The sequence below is a fragment of the Camelus bactrianus genome, chromosome 30, assembly GCF_048773025.1.
Source record: "Camelus bactrianus isolate YW-2024 breed Bactrian camel chromosome 30, ASM4877302v1, whole genome shotgun sequence".
Classification (NCBI taxonomy): Eukaryota; Metazoa; Chordata; class Mammalia; order Artiodactyla; family Camelidae; genus Camelus; species Camelus bactrianus.
In genome coordinates this window covers 1,823,359-1,845,388 of record NC_133568.1, presented here as the reverse complement: position 1 = coordinate 1,845,388, position 22,030 = coordinate 1,823,359, and the positions used below count along the sequence as shown (strand labels likewise).

Here is a 22,030-nt window from a genome sequence, read left to right as displayed (position 1 = left end):
CATGAGCCTATTAGGCATTTATATGTCTTCATTGGAGAATTGCTTGTTTAGGTCTTCTGCTCATTTTGGGATTGGGTTGTTTGTTTTTCTTATTAAGTCATATGAGCTGTTTATATATTCTGGAGATCAAGCCATTGTCAGTTTCATCTTTTGCAAATATTTTCTCCCATTCCATAGGTTGCTGATTTGTTTTGTTTATGGTTTCCTTTGCTGTACAAAAGCTCGTAAGTTTAATTATATCCCACTTGCTTAGTTTTACTTTTATTTCTATTGTTTTGGTAGACTGCCCTTGTAGAACATTGTTGAGATGTATGTGAGATAATGATTTGCCTATGATTTCATCTAGGAAGTTTACTGTGTCTTGTCTTATGTTTTAGTTTTTAATCCATTTTGCATTTATTTTTGTGTATCATGTAAGTGAGTATTCTAACGTCATTGATTTATATGATGCTCTCCAGTTTCTCCAACACCATTTGCTGAAGAGACTCTGTTTATTCTGTTGTATGTTCTTGCCACCTTTGTTGAAGATTAATTGACCAAAATTTTCTGGGTTTATTTCTGGGATTTCTACCCTGTTCCATTGATCCGTATTTCTATTTTTGTACTAATACTATGCTGTTTTGATTATTGTAGCTTGTAGTATTTTCTGAAATCTGGGAGGATTATTTCCCCAGCCTTAGTCTTTTTCTTCAGCAATGCCTTGGCAATTTTGTGTCTTTTGTGATACCATATAAAATTTAATATGGTTTGTTTTATTTCTGTGCAGCATGTCCTAGGAAATTTAATACAGGTTGCATTAAATCTGTAAATTGCCTTGGGCAGGTGCATGGGATATCTTTCCATTTTTTCAGGTTTTCTTTAATCTCCTTAATCAAAGTTTCATTGTTTTTCATTTATAACACTTTCACCACCTTGATTAAATTTATTATTAGATATTTTATTACTTTGGGTGCTATTTTAAAAGGGAGTGTTTCTTTACATACTTTTCCTGATGATTCATTATTAGTATAAAGAAATGCAACCAATTCTTGTGCATTAACCTTGTATCTGCTCCCTTGCCAAATTCTTTTATTAGTTTTAGTTTTGTGTGAAACTTTAAAATTTTTCTGTATACAGTATCATGTCATCTGCATATAGTCACAATTTTATCTCTTCCTCTTCCTATTTGGATCCCTTTTATTTCTCTTTTCTTACCTGATTGCTGTGGCTAGGGCTTCCAAGACTATATTGAATACAAGTGGTGAGAGTGACAACCTTGTCCTTTATGAAGATTATACTGTATAGCACAGGGAAATATATACAAGATCTTCTGGAAGCTCACAGCAAAAAACAATGTGACAATGAATATATGTATGTTCATGTATAACTGAAAAATTGTGCTCTACACTGGAATGTGACACAACATTGTAAAATGACTATAACTCAATTTTTAAAAGTTAAAAAAAGCTTTTATTATGTTGAGATTTGTTCCTTCTATAACCACTTTGGTAATGTGTTTTATCATAAATTACTGTGGAATTTTATCAAATGCTTTTTCTGCATCTATTGAGATGATTGTGTGTGTCTGTGTTTTGTTTTTTTTTTTTTTTCTCTTGTTGTGATGCATTACATTGATTGATTCATGTATGGTGCATCATCCTTGTGTTCCTGGGATGAATCCAAATTGATCATGGTGTATGATCTCTTTTATGTGCTGTTGGACTCTGCTAATATTTTGTTGAGGAGTTTTGCATCTATGATCACCAGTGATATTAGTATGTAATTTTGTTTTTTTGTAGTACCTTTGCTTTTGGTATCAGGATAATGGTGGCTTCATAGAATGAGTTTGGGGGTACTCTTCTTTTTCAGTCTACTGGAAGAGTTCGAGAAGGACTGTTATGAGTTCTTTGTATGTTTGGTCGAATTCCTCAGTGAAGCCTTCTGGTCCTGGACTTTTGTTTCTAGGTAAGCCTTTTATTTCTAATTCAATTTGATTTCTCCTGGTTGGTTTGTTCAAGTGGTCAATTTCTTCTTCATTCAGTCTTGGTGGACTCTATGTTTCCAGAAACTTGTCCATTTCTTCTAGGTTATCCATTTTGTGTCCTTATAGTTGTTCATAGTATTCTCATATGACATTTTGTATTTTGTGGTATTGTTTGTAATTTCTCCATTTTCCTTTCTTATTTTGTTTATTTCTGCTCTCTTTTCTCTTCTTCATGAGCTTGGCCAAAGATGTGTCAATTTTGTTTACTCTTTCAGAAAACCAGCTCTTGGTTTGATTGATTTTTTCCATTGTTTTTTAATCTTTAGTTATTTCCTATGTGATCTTTCTTATTTTCTTTCTTCTGCTGACTTGCTTTTGTTTGCTCTTGGTTTTTCTAATTCTTTTAGCTAGTAGGTTAGAATGTTTATTTGAGATTGTTCTTCTTTTTTGAGGAAGTCCTGTATTATTATAAGCTTCCATCCTAGGACTGCTTTTCCTGCAAAGCATAGATTCTCTGTGGTTATGACTAGTAAAACTTTAAATAGATGTTTTCCAAGAGCAGTTTAACGTTCACATCAAAACTGAGAGGAAGGTACAGAGACTGCCCATATGCTCTGTCCCCATACTTGCACAGCCTTCCCTTTTAGGCCACTTTGGTGGGGGACGTTTCTATCTGTTACTGTTGATGAACAAATAATGACACATCTTTATCTCCTGAAGCTCATGGTTTTTATTTAGTTTCACTCTTGTTGTGTATTCTGTGGATTTGGACAAATGTGTAATGACATACATCCGTTATTATAGTATCAAATGGAGTATTTTCACCAGCTTCAAAATCTTCATTGCTTGTCTATTCAGCTCTCCTACCCAAAATCGCTGGCAACCACCAATCTTTTTACTGTCCATATGGTTTTGCCTTTTCTAGGATGTCACATAGTTGAAATCATACAATATGTAGCCTTTTCGGATTGGCTTCTTTCACATACTAATAGGCATTAAAAAAAAAAACAGGCATTCAAATTTCTTCCATGTCTTTTCATACCTTGATGGCTCATTTGTTTTTAGGATAGAATATTATTCTATTGTCCAGCTGTACCACAGTTTATTTACACATTACCTAATGAAGAGCATCTTGGTTGCTCCCAAGATTTGGATATGATGGATAAAGCTGTTCTAAACATCTATATATTGTTTTTTGTGTGAACATAAATTTTCAACTCCTTCGGGTAAATACCAAGGAGTGCAACTGCTGGATTATATTGTGCATGAGTGTTTAGCTTTTTAAGAAGATGCCAAACTGTCTTCCACAGATTCCCTACCATCGTGCATCCCCATCAGCAGTGAATAAGAAGTGCTATAGATCCACATACTCACCAGGGTTTGGTGTTGTCAGTGTCCTGAATTTGGGGTGTTCAGATATGTTTGTTTCCATTTGCCTAATGACATATGATGTGGAACATTTTTTGATATGCTTATTTGCCTTCTGTGTATTTTCTTTGGTGAGATGTCTGTTAATGACTTTTGACTACATTTAATCAGGTATTTTTGTTTCACTGTTGAGTTTTAAGTGTTTTGTGTATATTGAAGATAACAGTCCTTTATCAGATGTGCCTTTTGAAAATATTTTCTCCAAGTAAGTGTCTTCTCTGTCATTCTCTTGGCATTATCATTTCTCTGGCAAGTTTTTAAATTCAGTTATACTTTTCAACTTCAGGTTTTCCATTCCTTTTTTTTAAAGTAAGTTCTCTCTTTTTATTTTCTATTGGATGAGACATTTGCATATCTTCCTTTAAAATTTTAATCATGATTTTTTGTTCGTATAAGAGTTATAATGTCTAATATTATATCTATAATATCTAATATCTGTGCTCAGATATTGAAAAATAGTATTCATTTGATTTGTACTTTTATTCTCCTTTAGTATGGAACAATATTCAGCATTTCTTTTCTTTCATGATCTTATGATTTTTGAAGAACATATGTCATTAATTTTACAGTGTCCATTTTATATTTTTCTGATATTGCCTCATGAATAGTTCCATGTCATGTATTCTTAGCAGGAGCACAACAGGTATCAGTGATGCTATGTTCCTCCCAAGGTGTTATTTTAGATGGCACAAGATGTCAGTTTTTCCATTTATGGGTGATGCTAAGTTCATCACTTCATTAGGTGGTGTCTATTAGTTTTCTTCCCTATAAAGTTCTTTTTTCCCTTTGTGACTAACCAGTAACTTGAGATTATGTAAATATTCTGTTCTTCATCAAAATTTCACCCACTGTTTTTAGCATCTATTAATTTGAGATTATGTAAATATTCTGAGATTATCTAAATACTCTGTTTTTTTTTTAATACTTATTCAATTTCATTTTTAGTGATCAGTTTGTCCTAGTGTTCAATTTCTTCTTGATTCAGTCTTTGTGGACTGTATATTTCCAGAAACTTGTCCATTTCTTCAAGGTTATTCATTTATTTTCCATAAAGTTGTTCACAGTATTCTCATATGATATTTTGAACTTCTGTTGTATTTGTTGTAATTTCTCCATTTTCCTTTCTTATTTTGATTATTTGTGCTCTGTCTTTTCTCTTCTTTGTGAGCTAAGCCTGAGGTTTGTCAGTTTTATTTACTCTTTCAAAAAACCATCTCTTCGTTTGATTGACTTTTTCTATTGATTTTTTAAATCTCTATTTTATTTATTTCCTCCCTGATCTTTATTGTTTTCTTCCTTCTGCTGAGTTTAGGTTTTGTTTGCTCTTCTTTTTCTAATTCTTTTAGTTGGTTGGTTAGGTTGCTTATTTCAGATTGTTTATCTTTTTTGAGGAAGGCCTTTATTGCAATGAACTTTCTTCTTAGGACTGCTTTTGCTACATCCCATAGAATTTGTGTGGTTGTGATTTTTGTCATTTGTCTCCAAGTAATTTTTAATTTCTTCTTTGAATTTAACACTGACCTATTGGTTTCTTAGTATCATGTTGTTTAATCATCATGCTGTCATTTTTTTCTCCTATGTTTTGCTGTAGTTGATTTCTAGTTTCACGGAATTGAGTTCAGAAAAAAATGCTTAAAATAATTACTATCTTCTTAAAATTGTTGAGTCTTCTTTTGTGCCCAAGAGCATGATCCATCCTAGAAAGTGTTCCATGTGCACTGGAAAGGATGTATATTGTAATTTTGGGGGATATAATATTCTGAAAATATCAACCAAGTCTAATTGTTCTATTGTATCATTTAGTTGCTGTTTTGCCTTTATCTTTCTGTCAGGAAAACCTGTCAAGTGATGTGAATGGGGTGTTAAAATCTCCTACTATGATTGTGTTCCCATAGATTTCTCTCTTTATATTTGTTAGTATTCACTTTATGTATTTAGGTTCTCCTATGTTTTGTTCTTATATGTTAACATGTATATTATCCTCATCTTGCATTTTGTCTTCAATCATTATATAGTGCCCTGTTTATCTTTATTTATGTCTTTAGTTTTTAAGTTATTTTGTCTGTAATCAGTATTGCTACTCCTACTTTGTTTTTTTTTTTCCATTTGCATGGAATATCATCTTCAATCCTCTCATTCTCAATGTATGTCTCTTCTTCTCCCTAAAGTGTGTCTCTTGTATACAGCATATTGTATGTTCTTGTTTTATTTTCCAATATACCACTCTGCCTTTTGATTGGAGCATTTAGTCCATTGACATTATAAAGTAAGAATTGATAGACTTGTATTTATTGCCATTTTGAACTTAGTTTTGCAGTTGATTTGGTATTTCTTCTTTGTTTCTTTCTTTTTCTTTTTGTGGTTTGATAATTTTCCTTGTATTATCTCTGTTTTATTTTGTGTGTGTCTCCATTGTTAGTTTTTGTCATGTGGTTAATCTGGTTTTTACATATACTAACCCATTACTATATCTGTTTGTTTTAAACAGATAGTGAAATAAGTTCAAACCATCCTGCCAAAAACAAAAAGAAACAGAAAAAGAAAAGTAAAATACTCTTAATTTTCTTGCTCCTTTCTTCCACTCTTAATGATTTCGACGTCTCTCTTACAATTTCATGTTTATCCTGTTGTTATTCATTGTAGTTATCACCTTTCCAATTATGTTTTTTTTTTTTTCCTTTCAGTAGAAATCTGGCCATCCTGATTATAGTATGCCTTGGTGTGTTTATGTTTGGTTTCTTCTTGTTTTGGACCCTCTGGGCTTCCTGTACTTGGATATCTGATTGCTTCTTTAGGTTTGGGGAGTTTTCAGTTATTTTTTCTTTAAATGCCTTTTCAATCCCTTTTGCTCATTCTTCTTCTTCTGGGACCCCAATTATGCATAAATTGACACAATTTATATTATACCATATGTCAGTTATATTGTTTTCATTGTTTTATTTCTCTCTCTCTCTGCTGTTCTGATTGGGTAATTTTGTTTTCCGGTCTTCTAAGTCACTTATTTGTTCCTCTGCATGATCTAGCCCACTAGCTCTCATTTCAATAAATGGGTTTTCCAATTTTATGTGGCTCCTCTTTATAGTGTTAATTTCTTTTTTTGACATATTCTCTGTCTCTATGTACAATTTGTTTTAGTTCCTTCTGTACTGTGATCAGTCACTTTTTGAAATAATGATGTAGTAGACTATCAAAGCCTGTTTTATTGATTATTCTTTCAGGGAATTTCTCTTGTTCTTTTAATTGGGAGTGATTCTTTGCTTCTTTATCTTGCTTATCTTTCTCTGGCACTATGGATTATGAAGTATCAGTTATCTACTCTGGTCCTGAAAGGTTTTATTTATTCATTTATTTATGTGAAGTGGATGCAGAAATAAAACTATAAAAAAGAAATGTAAAATAAAAAATTGAAAACAGTGTATAATCAATAACAGAACAAAACAAATAAAAATCAAATTGAAATCAATTTTAAAAATTAATAAAAATATTTTAAAGAAAAATTTTAAGTTAATTAATGAATAAAATATTAAAAAATAAAAATTAAAGAAAATATGGATATATTTCTCTATAGACTGTGTGCCCTTATAATTTTGTTGAGAGTTCTTTCTTACTTACGAGTAGTTGCCAAGTCTTCCTTCCTTCCCTTTTGCCTGTTATTACTTTCGTTTGGGATGTGGCCAGTGTTCTGGTGGCAAGAGCATGCCCTGGCTATTTAGTGGGGCCTTCTTTTTGTTCTGTTGTTGTCACCGACCCTATCCTCACCCTGCTGCCTGAGTTCCACTCACTGGTTCTAGAGGCCCACCAGTCATGTCCCTGGCTCAGTGAAAATGGCCTCACTAGCCCTTGCCCCTGCTCTGTGCCAAATCTCTGTTTTTTATTCAATTGTATTAGAAGCACGAGTCCACAGATTCACCTTTGCAGAAAGTTTCCCTCTGCCTGGGGCTGTAAACAAATCTCACTCTTACCTATGAGGTTGCCGAAATGTAGGTATAGCTTCAGGTTTGAACCCCACTTTCACTTGGGAGCTGCACACTGGAGAATATGGTAGTTGTTGTTAAGCCCTGCCTCTCTTCTCACAAGGATACACCAATAATGGTGCCATGGGTCTGCCGAGACAAATGCTACAGTGCCCCTCTCCCTATGGCACACCTGCAATGTTGCTTTGTGTGTGTGTGTGTGTGTGTGTGTATTTTATGAGGGACCCAGGCTTTTCTGATCTGTATATCCCCCTAGCTATGACACACATCTCACTGAAGTCCCCCAAGCTTGCCTCAGTACAATTGGCCCCTGTCCTTTTCCTGGCTCAGGCAGCCTGTCCTGTCCCAACCCTGCTGGTTGATGTCTATGCCTGGGGATTACAGGGATCCTTTGTGCCCACTTAACTTAGTTCTGTCGGTCAAAAGCCATTCCATCCAGATCCAAGCCTTGGAAGTTCCCCTTCCATCCCACTGACCTCTCCTTTGGAGTGAAGGAGACCCAGCAAATGAAAGCTATTTCTCTTTTGCCATTTTCTCCCTGCAGGACCAGTTCCCCACTATTTTCCTTTCCCTTCCTTTTTTTCTTTTTTTCCTTTTCTCCTACTTAATTGGCAAAGTATTTTGTCATTTGAAGAAGGCAATGTTCTGTCAAAGTTCAGCAATTCTTCTGATTGGATGGGTGGGTTCCTGGATATAAGTCTTGGTGTATTTGTGGGAGAGGGTGAGGTAAAATTGTCCTTCAACTCCAACATCTGTGCCTTTCTCCTCTGCTTATTTTCTATTTAGAGTAAACCTTTTTTTTTAAATTTTTTACTGATTTATAATCATTTTACAATGTTGTGTCAAATTCCAGTGTTCAGCACAATTTTTCAGTCATTCATGGACATATACACACTCATTGTCACATTTTTTCTCTGTGAGTTATCATAAAATTTTGTGTATATTTCTCTGTGTTATACAGTGTAATCTTGTTTATCTATTCTACAATTTTGAAATCCCAGTCTCTCCCTTCCCACCCCCCACCCCCCTGGCAAACACAAGTCTGTATTCTCTGTCTGTGAGTCTATTTCTGCACTGTATTTATGCTTTCTTTTTGTTTGTTTGTTTGTTTGTTTGTTTTTGTTTTTGTTTTTTAGATTCCACATATGAGCGAACTCATATGGTATTTTTCTTTCTCTTTCTGGCTTACTTCACTTAGAATGACATTCTCCAGGAGCATCCATGTTGCTGCAAATGGCATTATGTTGTCGGTTTTTATGCCTGAGTAGTATTCCATTGTATAAATACACCACTACTTCTTTATCAAGTGCCATGTTTATGGACATTTAGGCTGTTTCCATGCTTTGGCTATTGTAAATAGTGCTGCTATGAACATTGGGGTGCAGGTGTCATCCTGAAGTAGATTTCCTTCTGGATACAAGAGCAGGAGTGGAATTCCTGGGTCATATGGTAAGTCTATTCCTAGTCTTTTAAGGAATCTCCAGATGGTTTTCCATAGTGGCTGCACCAAACTGCATTCCCACCAGCAGTGTAGGAAGGTTCCCCTATCTCCACAGACTCCAGCATTTGTCATTTGTGGATTTTTGAATGACGGCCATTCTGACTGATGTGAGGTGATACCTCATTACAGTTTTGATTTGCATTTCTTTGATAATTAGTGATATTGAGCATTTTTTCATGTGCTTTTTGATCATTTGTATGTCTTCCTTGGAGAATTGCTTGTTTAGGTCTTCTGCCCATTTTTGGATTGGGTTGTTTTTTTTTTTTCTTATTGAGTCGTATGAGCTGCTTATATATTCTGGAGATCAAGCCTTTGTCGGTTTCACTTGCAAAAGTTTTCTCCCATTCTGTAGGTTTTCTTCTTGTTTTATTTCCGGTTTCCTTTGCTGTGCAGAAGCTTGTAAGTTTCATTAGGTCCCATTTGTTTATTCTTGCTTTTATTTCTTCTAGGAGAAAATTTTTGAAATGTATGTCAGATAATGTTTTGCCTATGTTTTCCTCTAGGAGGTTTATTGTATCTTGTCTTATGTTTAAGTCTTTGATCCATTTTGAGTTGATTTTTGTATATGGTGTAAGGGAGTATTCTAGCTTCATTGTTTTACATGCTGCTGTCCAGTTTTCCCAACACCATTTGCTGAAGAGACTGTCTTTATTCCATTGTATATTCTTGCCTCCTTTGTCGAAGATTAGTTGACCAAAAGTTTGTGGGTTCATTTCTGGGCTCTCTATTATCTTCCATTGGTCTATATGTTTGTTTTGGTACCAATACCATGCTGTCTTGATGACTGTAGCTCTATAGTATTGTCTGAAGTCTGGGAGAGTTATTCCTCCAGCCTCTTTCTTTCTCTTCAGTAATGCTTTGGCAATTCTAGGTCTTTGATGGTTCCATATAAATTTTATTATGCTTTGTTCTAGTTCTGTGAAATATGTCCTGGGTAATTTGATAGGGATTGCATTAAATCTGTAGATTGCATTGGGCACTGTGACCATTTTAACAATATTGATTCTTCGAATCCAAGAGCATGGAATATCTTTCTATTTTTTAAAGTCTTCTTTAATTTCCTTCATCAATGGTTTATAGATTTCTGTGTATAACTCTTTCATCTCCTTGGTTAGATTTATTCCCAGATATTTTATGAATTTAAGTGATACTTTAAAGGGGATTGTTTCTTTACTCTTCTTTTTCTGTTGATTTATCGTTAGTGTAAAGAAATGCAACTGATTTTTGAATGTTAAATTTGTAATCTGCTACCTTGTAGAATTCTTCAATCATCTCTAGTAGCTTTTGTATGGACCTTTTAGGGTTTTCTATATATAGTAACATGTCATCAGCGTATAATGATACTTTAACCCCTTCTTTTCCAATTTCGATCCCTTTTATTTCTTTCTCTTGCCTGACTGCTGTGGCTAAGATTTCCAGGACTATGTTGAATAGGAGTGGTTATAGTGGGCATCCTTTTCTTGTCCCAGATATTAGTGGGAAGCTTTTGAGTTTTTCACCATTGAGTACTATGCTGTCTGTAGGTTTGTCATATATAGCTTTTATTATGTTGAGATATGTTCCCTCTATACCCACTTTGGCGAGAGTTTTTATCATAAATGGGTGTTGAATTTTATCAAATGCTTTTTCTGCATTGATGGAGATGATCATGTGGTTTTTGTCCTTTCTCTTGTTGATGTGATGTATTACATTGATTGATTTGCATATGTTGAACCAGCCTTGTGTCCCTGGGATGAACCCTACTTGGTCATGATATATGATCTTTTTTATGTGTTGTTGGATTCTATTTGCTAAAATTTTGGTGAGGATTTTGGAGTCTATGTTCATCAGTGATATTGGCCTATAATTCTCTTTTTTTGGTAGTGTCTTTGCCTGGTTTTGGTATCAGGGTGATGGTGGCTTCATAGAATGAGTTTGGGAGTATTGCATTCTTTTCAATCTTCTGGAAGAGTTTGAGAAGGACTGGTATGAGTTCTTCTTTGTATGTTTGGTAGAATTCCCCAGTAAAGCCATCCGGTCCTGGACTTTTATTTGTAGGGAGGTTTTTAATTGCTATTTGTATTTCCTTTCTAGTGATCGGATTGTTCAACTGTTCAGATACTTCTTGATTCAGTTTTGGTGGACAGTATGTTTCCAGAAACTTGTCCATCTCCTCTAGGTTATCCAGTTTGGTTCCATATAATTTTTCATAATATTCTCATATGATATTCTGTATTTCTATTTTGTTTGTTGTAATTTCTCCATTTTCCTTTCTTATTTTGTTAATTTGTGCTCTCTCTTTTTTCTTCCTTGTGAGTTTGGCCAGAGGTTTGTCGATTTTATTTACTTATTCAAAAAACCAGCTTTTGGTTTGGTTGATTTTTTCTATGGTCCTGTTAATCTCTCTTGTATTTAATTCCTCTCTGATCTTTATTATTTCCTTCCTTCTGCTGCTTTTTGGGGCTTTTTGTTCTTCTTTTTCTAATTCATTCAGGTGGTGGGTTAAGATGTTTATTTGAGATTGTTCTTGTATTCTGAGGAAGGGCTGTATCACTATAAACTTCCCTCTTAGCACTGCCTTTGCTTTGTCCCATAGGTTTTGAGTGGTTGTGCTTTCATTATCATTTGTCTCAAGGTATTATTTAATTTCAGGTTTGATTTCCTCATTGACCCATTGCTTTTTCAATAACATATTGTTTAATCTGCATGCTTTCCATTTTTCTCCTTTGTTTCTCTGTTGTTGATTTCCAGCTTCATGGCATTGTGGTCAGTAAAAATGCTTGAGATAATTTCTATCTTCTTAAAATTGTTGAGGTTTCTTTTGTGCCCAAGTACATGATCGATCCTGAAAAATGTTCCATGTGCACTTGAAAAGAATGTATATCCTATTTTTGGGGGGTGTAATGCTCTGAAAATATCCACCAAATCTAGTTTTTCTATTAAACTGTTTAATTTCTCTATTGCCTTGTTTATTTTCTGTCTGGAAAATCTGTCTAGTGATATTAATGCAGTGTTATAATCCCCAACTATGATTGTAATCCCATCAATATCCCCCTTTATCTCTGTTAGTAATTCTTGTATGTACTTAGGTGCTCCTATATTGGGTGCATATATATTAACAAGTGTAATAACCTCATCTTGTATCACTCCTTTAATCATTATAAAATGTCCTTCTTTATCTTTCTTTATGGCCTTTGTTTTAAAGTCTATTTTGTCTGAAATCAGTACTGCAACACCTGCTTTTTTGGCTTTTCCATTTGCATGGAATATCCTTTTCCATCCTTTCACTCTCAATCTAAATGTGTCCTTCTCCCTAAATTGGGTCTCTTGTATGCAGCATATTGAAGGTTCTTGCTTTATTATCCAGTCTGCCACTCTATGTCTTTTGACTGAAGCATTTAGTCCATTAACATTTACAGTAATTAATGATAGGTGTGTGTTTATTGCCATTTTGAACTTATCTTTGCAATTGAATTGGTATATCCTCTTTGTTCCTTTCTTCTTCCTTTTGTGGTTTGGTAATTTTCCTTTGTATTATCATGGATTTTATTTAATTTCTGTGAATCCCTTGTACGTTTTTAGCTTATGGTTACCCCTTTTAGTAAATCTATCAACCCATTAGTATAACTGTTTTTATTAAACTGATAGTAACGATCTCAAACCCATCCTACTGTGAAAAAAAATTAAAAAATAAAGGAAAAAATATTCTATATTTCCCTGCCTCCCTCTCCCACTCTCAGTGATTTGTATGTCTTCTTTTATAATTTCATGTTTACTTTATTTGTAATTCATGAGTTATCACCTTTCCAGTTGTGAGTTTCTCATTTCTGTAGCATCCTGCTGCTTTTCTATTTAGAATAGACCTTTCAATGTTTCATTTAGCATCGGTTTAGTGTTGCTAAACTCCTGCAGCTTTTTTTTGTCTGTGAAACTCTTTATTTCTCCTTCTATCCTCAAGGATAGCCTTGCTGGATAAAGTATCCTAGGCTGCAGCTTTTTTTCATTCAAGGCTTTGAATATATCTTGCCACTCCCTTCTGGCCTGTAGTGTTTGTGTAGAGAAATCAGCTGAGAGCCTTATGGGGGTTCCCTTGTAACTTACTCTTTGCTTTTCTCTTGCTGCCTTTAGAATCATTTCTTAATCCTTGACTCTGGCCATCTTGATTATAATATGTCTTCTTGTGGGTCTATTTGGGTTCTTCCTGTTTGGGACCCTCTGAGCTTCCTGTACTTGGATATCTTATTCCTTTTTTAAGTTTGGGAAGTTTTCAGTCATGATTTCTTCAAAAACCTTTTCAATCCCCTTTGATCTTTCTTCCGCTTCTGGGGCCACTATTATGCAAAGATTGGGACACTTTATATTGTCCCATAGGTCCCTTAAGCTATTTTCATTATTTTTTATTTGCTTATCTTGTAGTTCTTCTGAATGGGTGCTTTCTATTGTCCTGTCTTCTAGGTCACTAATTCATTCCTCTGCATTATGTAGTTGGCTTTGCACAGCTATTAGATCATTCCTCATCTCTGTCAATGAGTTTACCCATTCTACTTGGCTCTTCTTTATAACTTCAATTTCATTTTTGACATATTTTGTATCTCTAAACACTATCTCTTTTAATTCCTTCAGCAATTTGATCACTTCTTTTTTGAAATCTTAATCGATATCTATTTCATTGATCTTTCTTGCAGGGGATTTCTCTTGTTCTTTTAATTGGGAAAGGTTTCTCTGCTTCTTCTTCTTGCTCATACCTCTCTGGCACTGTGGTTTATGGAGTATCAGTTGTCTATTTTTGTCCTTAAGGATTTTATCTATCTAATGCTTATTTAGGAATAGAACTTAGGAAAGAAAGAAAAAAAATAAGAGAGAGAGAAATAATTTTAAAAGAAGGGAGAAAGAGGGTTTGAAAACAGTGTATAATGAATAATAGAAGAGCGAGTTGAAGCAGAGTATTAATCAGGTTGAGACGACCTTTTAAATCCTTTAAAAAAAAGAGGGGGGTAGATGAATAGATGTATTTGAAAACTGTGTCTAATCAATAACAGGACATCAAAACCCAAGAGAAATAGAAATGAATTAAGAAGTAAAAATTAAGAGGGTAATAGAAAATAGAACAGGTAAAAACAGATTAAAAAAAAGGGGGGGTGTCGGTGTTCTCCTGTAGTCTGTGTGCTTTTAACGTGAAGTCTTTCTGTCTTTGTCCTATTTTGGAAGTTCATCTTGCTGTTTTCAGAGGCCCTCTATTGGCGCCCTCTTCTGTGCTGCTCCCAGTACCTGTTGGCAAGCTGATTGCACCTCCTCCTAATACTGGGTCAGGTGCATCTTTCCTCTGCTGTGGGTGGGCGGGTCACAGCCCCTCCCGATGCCGCAGTCAGATGTTGCAGACTGGCCAGGTAGGAGGGCGGGTCGTGCCCCCTCCCAGCACCTCGTTCAGGGACTGTGTTCCTGCCCGAAAAGAGGAGGCCACTCTCCCTCTACCTGCACCTGTAGCTCCACTGCTCTGTGTGGCTGCACGCTCCACCCTGGTCTGTGCTCCACAGGTGGGCTCTGGGAAGACAGAGGGATAGCCTTGTCCCTGTTCTGGGCCAAAGCTCAGCTCCTTGTTTGTCTTTGTGGAGCAAGTTCTCTGAGGGACCATGATGGAAGGATCCTATCTGCCTCGGGCTGTAGGCCAGTCTCAGTCTGTCCTTTAAGGCTGCTAAGCTCTTTGGTGCGGATGCAGGTTTCACCCCTGCTACTGCCTGGATACTAAGCGCTGGAGGATATGGCAGCTGTGCCTGAGCCCCACCTCTCTTCCCCTGAAAACTTTCTGTGGGTTTTCAGAAATGGGGGTATGCACCCTTCCCCTGAGAGCACATCAACCTTGCTGTTTTATGGAGGGCCCAGATTGTTCTGCCCTGTACACCCACAGCCATGGTGCGCAGCCCCTTGCGTTCCCCCAGGGCTGCCTCCATGCAGCTGCCGCCGTCCTCCGCCTGGCTTGTGCAGCCTGGCCCTGCCCACTGCTGCCTGCCCGCATCTCAGGCTGGGTGTTGGGGGGACCCTCTGTGCCCGTTTTACTTAGTTCTGTCATTCAAGGGCTGCTTCATATAGATCGGAGCCTCGGAGGCTCCCTCTCCGTCCCACTGGCCTCTCAGTTGGAGAGGGGAGACCCAGTGAGCGAGCGCCAGTCCTCCTTTGCCACTCCCTCCCCATGGGACCCGTCCCACTCTGCTTTGCCTTTTGTTCTTTCTTTTTTCCTTTTCTCCTACCAGATTTTTGGCGTCTTTATCTTTTGAAGAGCGCGATGATCTGTCAGAGTTCCACAGGTGTTCTGGTTGGCTGAATTGGTCTTTGGATGTGGGTCTTGGTGTATTTGTGGCAGAGGGTGAGCTGCGAGTGCCCTTCTACTCTGGTATCTTCTCCGAGTCCCCTAGAGTAAACCTTTCATTATTTCCTTTAGCATAGGTTTAGTATTGCTAAATTCTTTTAGTTTGTGATTTTCTGTGAAATTCTTTCTCTTTCTATTCTAAAGTACAGCCTTACTGCATAAATTATCCTAGGTTGCATCTTTCTCTCATTCAGAACTTTTAATATATATTACCACTCCCTTCTGGCCAGCAGTGTTGGTGAAGAGAAACAAACAGATAGCCTTATGTGGTTTTCCTTATAAATAATAATTCATTTTTCTCTTGCTACCTTTAGTATCATTTCTTTATCTTTAACTTTCACCATCTTAATTTTAATATGTCTTGGTGTAGGTTATTTGGGTTCTTCTTGAGTACTCTCTGTGCTTCCTGTACTTGGATATTTGATTGCTTCTTTAGGTTTGGGATATTTTCTGTCATGATTTCTTCAAATACCTTTTTAATCCCTTTTGCTTTTTCTTCTCCTTCTGTGACCCCTATTATGCATAGTTTGGAATGTTATATATTATCCCATAGATCCTTTATATTGTTTTCATTGTTCTTTTTTTTTTCTCTCTCTCTCTTGCTTTTCTATCTGCTGTTCTGATTGGGTGACTTCTCTTTTCATGTTTTCTAAGTCACTTATTCATTCTTCTGTATTGTCTAGTCTGCTTTTGACTGCCTATATCTTGGCTCTTTTCATAGCCATTGAGTATTATGTTTTTAATTATCTCCTCTTTATACTTTCAATTTCCTTTTCATAATGTTCTCTCTCTATTTATAGTCTCTTTTATTTCTTCCAGTGCTTTCATCACTCCAGTTTTGAAGTCATGATCTAGTAGACTATTGAGATATATTTCATTGACTGTTCTTTCTGGGGATTTCTATTGTTCTTTTAATTGAGAATCATTCCCCTCCTTCTTCATTTTACTTATATCTCTCTGGCACTATGGATTATGAAGTATCAGTTATCTTCTCTGGACTTCAAGGGTTTTTTTTTTTTTTGAAGAGGATGTGTTCCTGTGTAGACTGCGCACCCCTAATAATTTTGTTGCTAGGTTTGTTTTTAGTATGGATGGTAGCCATGTCTTCCTTCCATGTGTGTTATCAGTTATCCTTTTGATTAGGGATGTGGCTGGTGTTGTGGTGACCAGAGCCTTCTCTGGATTTTTAGAGTGGTCTCCTTTTTGTTCTGTGGTTGTCACAGCTCTGTCAGGGACTGGATCTGTTTCCTTTTTGTTGAGAGTGAGGCTTCCAGACCTGGTTCTGAGCTCTGGTGCATAGTAGGTGAGGTTGGAGCACTTTAAGTACTTTTTCTTGACTCTGCCCTTGTCCTAGCTTTAGTCACAGGAATGTCAGTATGCTGCTGTGGTGTCCCCCAGGTTCTCTGCCCTCAAAAATACCAGTGCAATTCCACTGAATTCTGGGTCACACACTTGGTTGGTGATGCACTATCAGGTCAGTGACATCTGCAGCAGCAAACACTGCACCTGCACTTGCCCTGATACACAAACTCTGCTCACTTGTCTTAGATGCCTACACCAGTAGGGCTTCCAGCACTCAGTGACTGCATTCATGCTACCAGATCAGCACCATGCCAAGTGCCAAATGCTGCCCCTTCAATCACCCACTTTGCAAACTCTGCTCACTCTTCCCAGAGGCCCACAGGTCATGCAACTTGGTCAGAACTACTCTTAGTGCTGCATTCACTCAGGGTAGGTGGGCTCACAGAAAATGGCCACACCAGCACTCACCCTTACTCTGTGCCAGAACTCTAGTCCTTGCCCATTTGTCTTAGAAGGGTGGGTCCACAAAGGCACCTGCATAGCAAAATGGTCCCCTTTGCTTGGTGTTGTAAACAAATTTCAGTCCTGCCTGTGAAGTTGTGGAGCCACTGGGTATGAATATGTGCTTCAAATCCACCAGAGGTGGATTTGAAGCGATATGGTGGTTGTGGTGGAGCCCTGTCTCTATTATCCTAAGAACACACCAGCAATGGTGTCACAGGACTGTGTAGACAAAGGCTATGGCCCAGCCGCATTGTGCTCCTCCCTGCAATGCACACCAGCAGTATTGCTTCCTTTTTTTAATTTTATGGGGAACTCAGGCTGTTCTGTTCTCTATACCCTCCCAGACATAGTTCATAGCATACTTCAGCCCCTTGAGATTGCCTCTGTGCAGTTGGCCCCAGTCCACCACTTTCCTCTGGCAGCCATTCCCAGCCCACCCCCTGCTGGTTTGTGTCTAAGGCTGAGGTCACAGGGAAAATTAGTGCTCATTTTACTTATTGTTTTGTGGGCCAAGGGCTACTTTGCACAGATACAAGACTTGGAGTCCCCCTCCCCCCCAGTTTAAGAGTGCGAATCCTCCTTTGTCACTCCCACACTGTGGGATTTGTCCCACGCTATTTTCCTTTTACTTTTTTCCTACCAGATTTGTGGTGAATTCTGTCTTTTGAAGAAGGTGATGTTCTGTCAATGTTCAGTAGGTGTTCTGAGTGAATGGGTGGGTCCCGGGGTGTCTCTCTTGGTGTATTTGTGGGAAGGGTGAGCTACTAGTGTCTTTCTACTCCACCATCTTGGCTGCTTCTGACTCCTCTTTCTTAAATTTGATACTGAAATTACTAATAATTGGCCAGAATTCTCAATGTTTCCATGATCTATTCAGACAGATATTGTATACCTGTCTGAAAATTAACATGACACTTCTTATTTTTAAAAAAAATTGACAGCACATTCTGTAGGGAAGAAGTAAATATAAGTGTAATCCTATGAATTTTCAATAAAAGGATGAACCGATGGAAAGTCTGGTAGCCATGTACAGTGAACGTCAGTTATCTTTGTTCTACCTTCCTTGATAATGCCTTTTCTGTGGTACTAATTTCTTCTCTTCCCTCTACTGATCAAAACTTTTCCACTTGAAGGCATATAGTGGTGAGCATAGCTGCCTTCCAAAACTTCTCCACTCTCCACTGTGAACAAAAATTAAAACTAAAATGTCTTAGCCAGACATCCAATGTCCAACATAGTTTTATCTTAATTCTACTCCCCCACAATCCATATAATTCTAGGAAATAAAGGTGAACATTTCAGTCTAATACTGGAAGACACTGCAATTTTTTGAATGTTTATTGGTGAATGTCTTATATCAGTTTTAGATTTTTTTTCCTCTTGGGCTAAATCTAATTCCCCAAAAGTAAATATTTAAGTATTTTCTCTGCTGGGTTTAAGCCTTACAAATTATTTATTAATTATAGACTAGAATCATCCTTATATTATGAGATAAGAAATACAAAACACATTTCAAATTGCTGCTCCACTCACTCTCCTCTTTCTTTTAGAAAATAAAAGTTTATTGTTGAATTTTAATGCATAATTAAAATATATCTATATATATTTATTTATATTTATTTATTGAATTATAGTCAATTTCCAATGTTATGTCAATTTCTGGTGTACAGCATAATGCTTCAGTCATACAATAACATACATATATTCTTTTTTATATTCTTTTTCACCATAAGTTACTACAAGATATTGAATATAGTTCTCTGTGCTATACAGTATGGAATTATTGTTTATATATAATATATATATTAGTATATGCAAATCTCATGCTCTCAATTTAGCCCTTCCCACTCTCTTCTCCCTCTGGAAACCATGTTTGTTTTCTATGTCTGTGAGTCTTTATTTTTTTTAATAATTTCATCTATTTTTTAGATGCTACATATAAGTGATATCACATGGCATTTTTCTTTCTCTTTCTGACTTCACTTAGAATGATATTTCCCAGGTCCATACATGTTGCTTTAAATGGCATCATTTTATTATTTTTTTATGGATGTGCATTATTCCATTGTATAAATATACAACTTCTTTTTCCAGTCATCTGTCTTCTTGTTAATCTTACTGGAGAAGCCAAATCTTACTGGAGAGACCAATGCTCACTGCCTAGGTCACAAGTGGAATAGTCAATTTGTTTTGGCTTGCTTTGAACTGAAAAATTGTTGTGTTAGAAGATTTCATTTCCTATGATGATGCTTTTTTCCACACAGTAATGTTCCCACTGTTTATTCATACCTTTCCTGAATCTCCCTACATGGACAGAAATGTCAAGCTTCACCATGAGAGACACAAGCTCGTAGACTTTATACTTCCAGAATGATTCAAGAGTTGGATGTAAGACTCAGGTTAGAATCAGTGCATTAATTTGTTCAACAAATAAATTACACAGACTTAGTATATGCCAACCTCAGACACTGGATGGAAGTGGAGTCCGGGTATTCACAAACCAGAAAGCATCACTGAGTTTGATGTCCAGAGTTTTTACTTGGGCTTTATAATTTATTAAATCATTGGACACATGATTAATCTGCATCTCCAGCATCATCTCCTCCCATCTTCCCAGAGTCCAGCATGGCACTAATTTTCAACCCTCTAATTATGTGGTTGGTCTTTCTGGGGTTAGCCCTCATGCTGAAGTTAACTTGGGGTCCACTACCGTGAGTCACCTCATTAGCATAATAGACACTCTTCTCACTCAAGAAATTCCAAGAGTTTTGAAGTTCTGTGTCTGGTACCAGAAATAAAGGACAGATATTTTATTTATTATATCACTGATAATAACTCTAAAAATTTGGTATGCATGAGAACTACAAAGGAGATTGTTTAAAATTTTACCCTTTGTAGAACTGAATTGAGGCTCAGAACTTCCTAACTTTCAGGAGCACATAAAGAATGCTACATTGCTGACAAGCATGTAAATTGGTACAATCACCTGAGAAGCAAATATCTGTCAGTATCCACTTCAACCTGAACATACAGATAAACCTATTCCAGCAAATCTGCTTCTAGGTAAATACCTAATAAAAGAAGCCACTGTCAGGAAAAACTGAAACATTTTGAAACACACACTCAACCACACGAAAGATTACTTGGTTTCTGTCTAGCTCACCCTTTGAATATTTCAAATTCAATGTTACTGAGCTATTTTCTAACTCTGTAGGTAGTAGGAAACATACAGTGCTGTAAATTATTATTTTTCTGTAGAAATGTGAATGTACTTAATCTTGTGGAATGCAATTGTTGGGTACCATTGCCTCAATGTGCTGTGGTTGTCTAAATTTCCTCTTTAAAGGAACCCTTCATCTCCTCTCTAAGTCACCATTTCTAAGAGGGTCAACACTTAAATTGGTGTGAAATACAAGACTTATAAAATATGATAGCACATCTTAATTTGACCTTCAAGGACTTTTACATTCTGGCCTCAAGCATTATTTCCAAATTCACCTTTTTATTTCCCTTTCTCAACTCATATCCAAAGACTGTTACTGACACTTCAACAATCTTGCATGATGTCTTCAACCATTACCCAGTTCCTCTCCCAGCATGCATGCTCACACACACAAACACGCACAAACAGGACCACTTCCACCTGCCTTCCTTTCCTCTTTGAACTTTTTCAGCATTAATGTGAGCCACTCACTTGAATTTCAATTATTCATCATTTTACATATTTACCTTAGTGCATACCAATCTATCCTTTTGCTTGGCAAGTTCTGAAGGCTTATCCTTCCTGTTATTAACTGATTTGTTATCTGGTCCTGGGGTGAAGTCTTTTATGCATACGAATTGAAAGAGAAGCAGTCAAGGGAATGGTTGATGAAGAAGAATAAAAATTGCTATGTAGGAAAATCTAGGACAGCAAAAAGAAAGAAACAAACAAAAATAATTGGTCATGCAGAGGAACTGTGAAACCAATGATCTTTATGCTTTAAATCCAGGATTACCTCCCTGCCTAGTTCATTGGAATTCAAACCTAAGAATTTACACATGTGTTACCACACCAGCTCCACTTTCTGCTTCTACTCATTCTTGTGGGATTTTCTGTATGACATCTGCCTTCAGCCTGTCTTTGTCTTCTGGTTTCTGATCATGTCCCTTCATCCCAGTTCTTAGTGACTTGTCAGATGTCACTGAGATCACAGCCATGAAGTTCCTTATACCATGTCTGGTGCAGGGTAGGTCCTCAGTGAGGATTTTCCTTCTTCTTAAAGTAGCTCAGATTTGTTACTATGCTTCCCGTGAAAGTGAGCCAAAGGCTTTTATTAAATTAGGAAATAAAAGCAATCTGTGTTGTTTCTTGGTCAAAGATGTCAGCGTAAGGCAGAATTCCAAGTTGGATGCTTGGAGAGTCAGTGGGAGCACCACAGGACCCTCTCCCTCCTTGTCTCTCTAAAAGGACTCATTTGCTCATTGTCTTTTAGGGGCTTAAGGAGCAAGTCTGAACTCACAGCTCTTTGTTCACACCAGAGGCTGCCATACTACCACTGTTGCCCTGACTCCACCCACTCCTCCAGCAGCACCAGTTCAACTCCAGAGTAGAAGCTGAGAGCAGTGTCTGTAGATCAGAGTCCAGACAGCTAGCTCTTCATGCATAAAGTGGGGTGCCCCTGCACTGAGCTGTGTTGAGTGGCAGCAAGCATCCACTTTTTATCAGGTAGGGCTTCCTCCTTCCCCACTCCCTCACCCTTTAAGTCTCTTCCCCCTCTCCCCTTCCTCCCCTCCATCCTTCTCTAACATACCCTTGAATAGATGATGCTGGCTTGCAGCTGTTAACTTAGTTCTTTTTTATAAACCCAGTAGTTTATTTCAAAGAAGAAATTTTAGGCTTACTGGACAAAATCCCACTACAATTGACACTTATACAGACACTAGACTACTGTACATTTAAAAAAAGAAAAAATCAAGAAGGGCCAAGTTGGTGGAGTAGAACGACACTCTTAGCTCACCCTCTCCCACAAATG

The 22,030-nt window shown here is 36.9% G+C and overlaps 1 protein-coding gene and 1 long non-coding RNA gene across 5 annotated transcripts in view; one reads left to right on the top strand and one right to left on the bottom strand.

The window, feature by feature from the left end:
- LOC141575634 (junction-mediating and -regulatory protein-like) overlaps positions 1-22,030 on the bottom strand; it is a 189,197-nt gene that overhangs the window by 101,690 nt on the left and 65,477 nt on the right. Inside the window, exon 4 of one of the 2 annotated variants that reach the window (XM_074355320.1) lies at positions 16,046-20,919. The exons of the other annotated variant lie outside the window; for it this stretch is intronic. Coding sequence (XP_074211421.1) covers positions 20,871-20,919 — 49 coding nt within the window. The 3' untranslated portion in view covers positions 16,046-20,870. Of the gene's footprint in view, positions 1-16,045; positions 20,920-22,030 lie in introns of those variants that run through there. 2 annotated transcript variants of the gene reach the window in all.
- The window catches only part of LOC141575639 (uncharacterized), a 39,905-nt gene continuing 17,894 nt past the window's right edge, over positions 20-22,030 (top strand). For 2 of the 3 annotated variants that reach the window (XR_012503329.1, XR_012503327.1), the window contains exon 1: positions 20-1,944. This is a non-coding gene — a long non-coding RNA (uncharacterized LOC141575639). Of the gene's footprint in view, positions 1,945-20,845; positions 21,724-22,030 lie in introns of those variants that run through there. The other variant, XR_012503328.1, reaches the window with a different exon arrangement.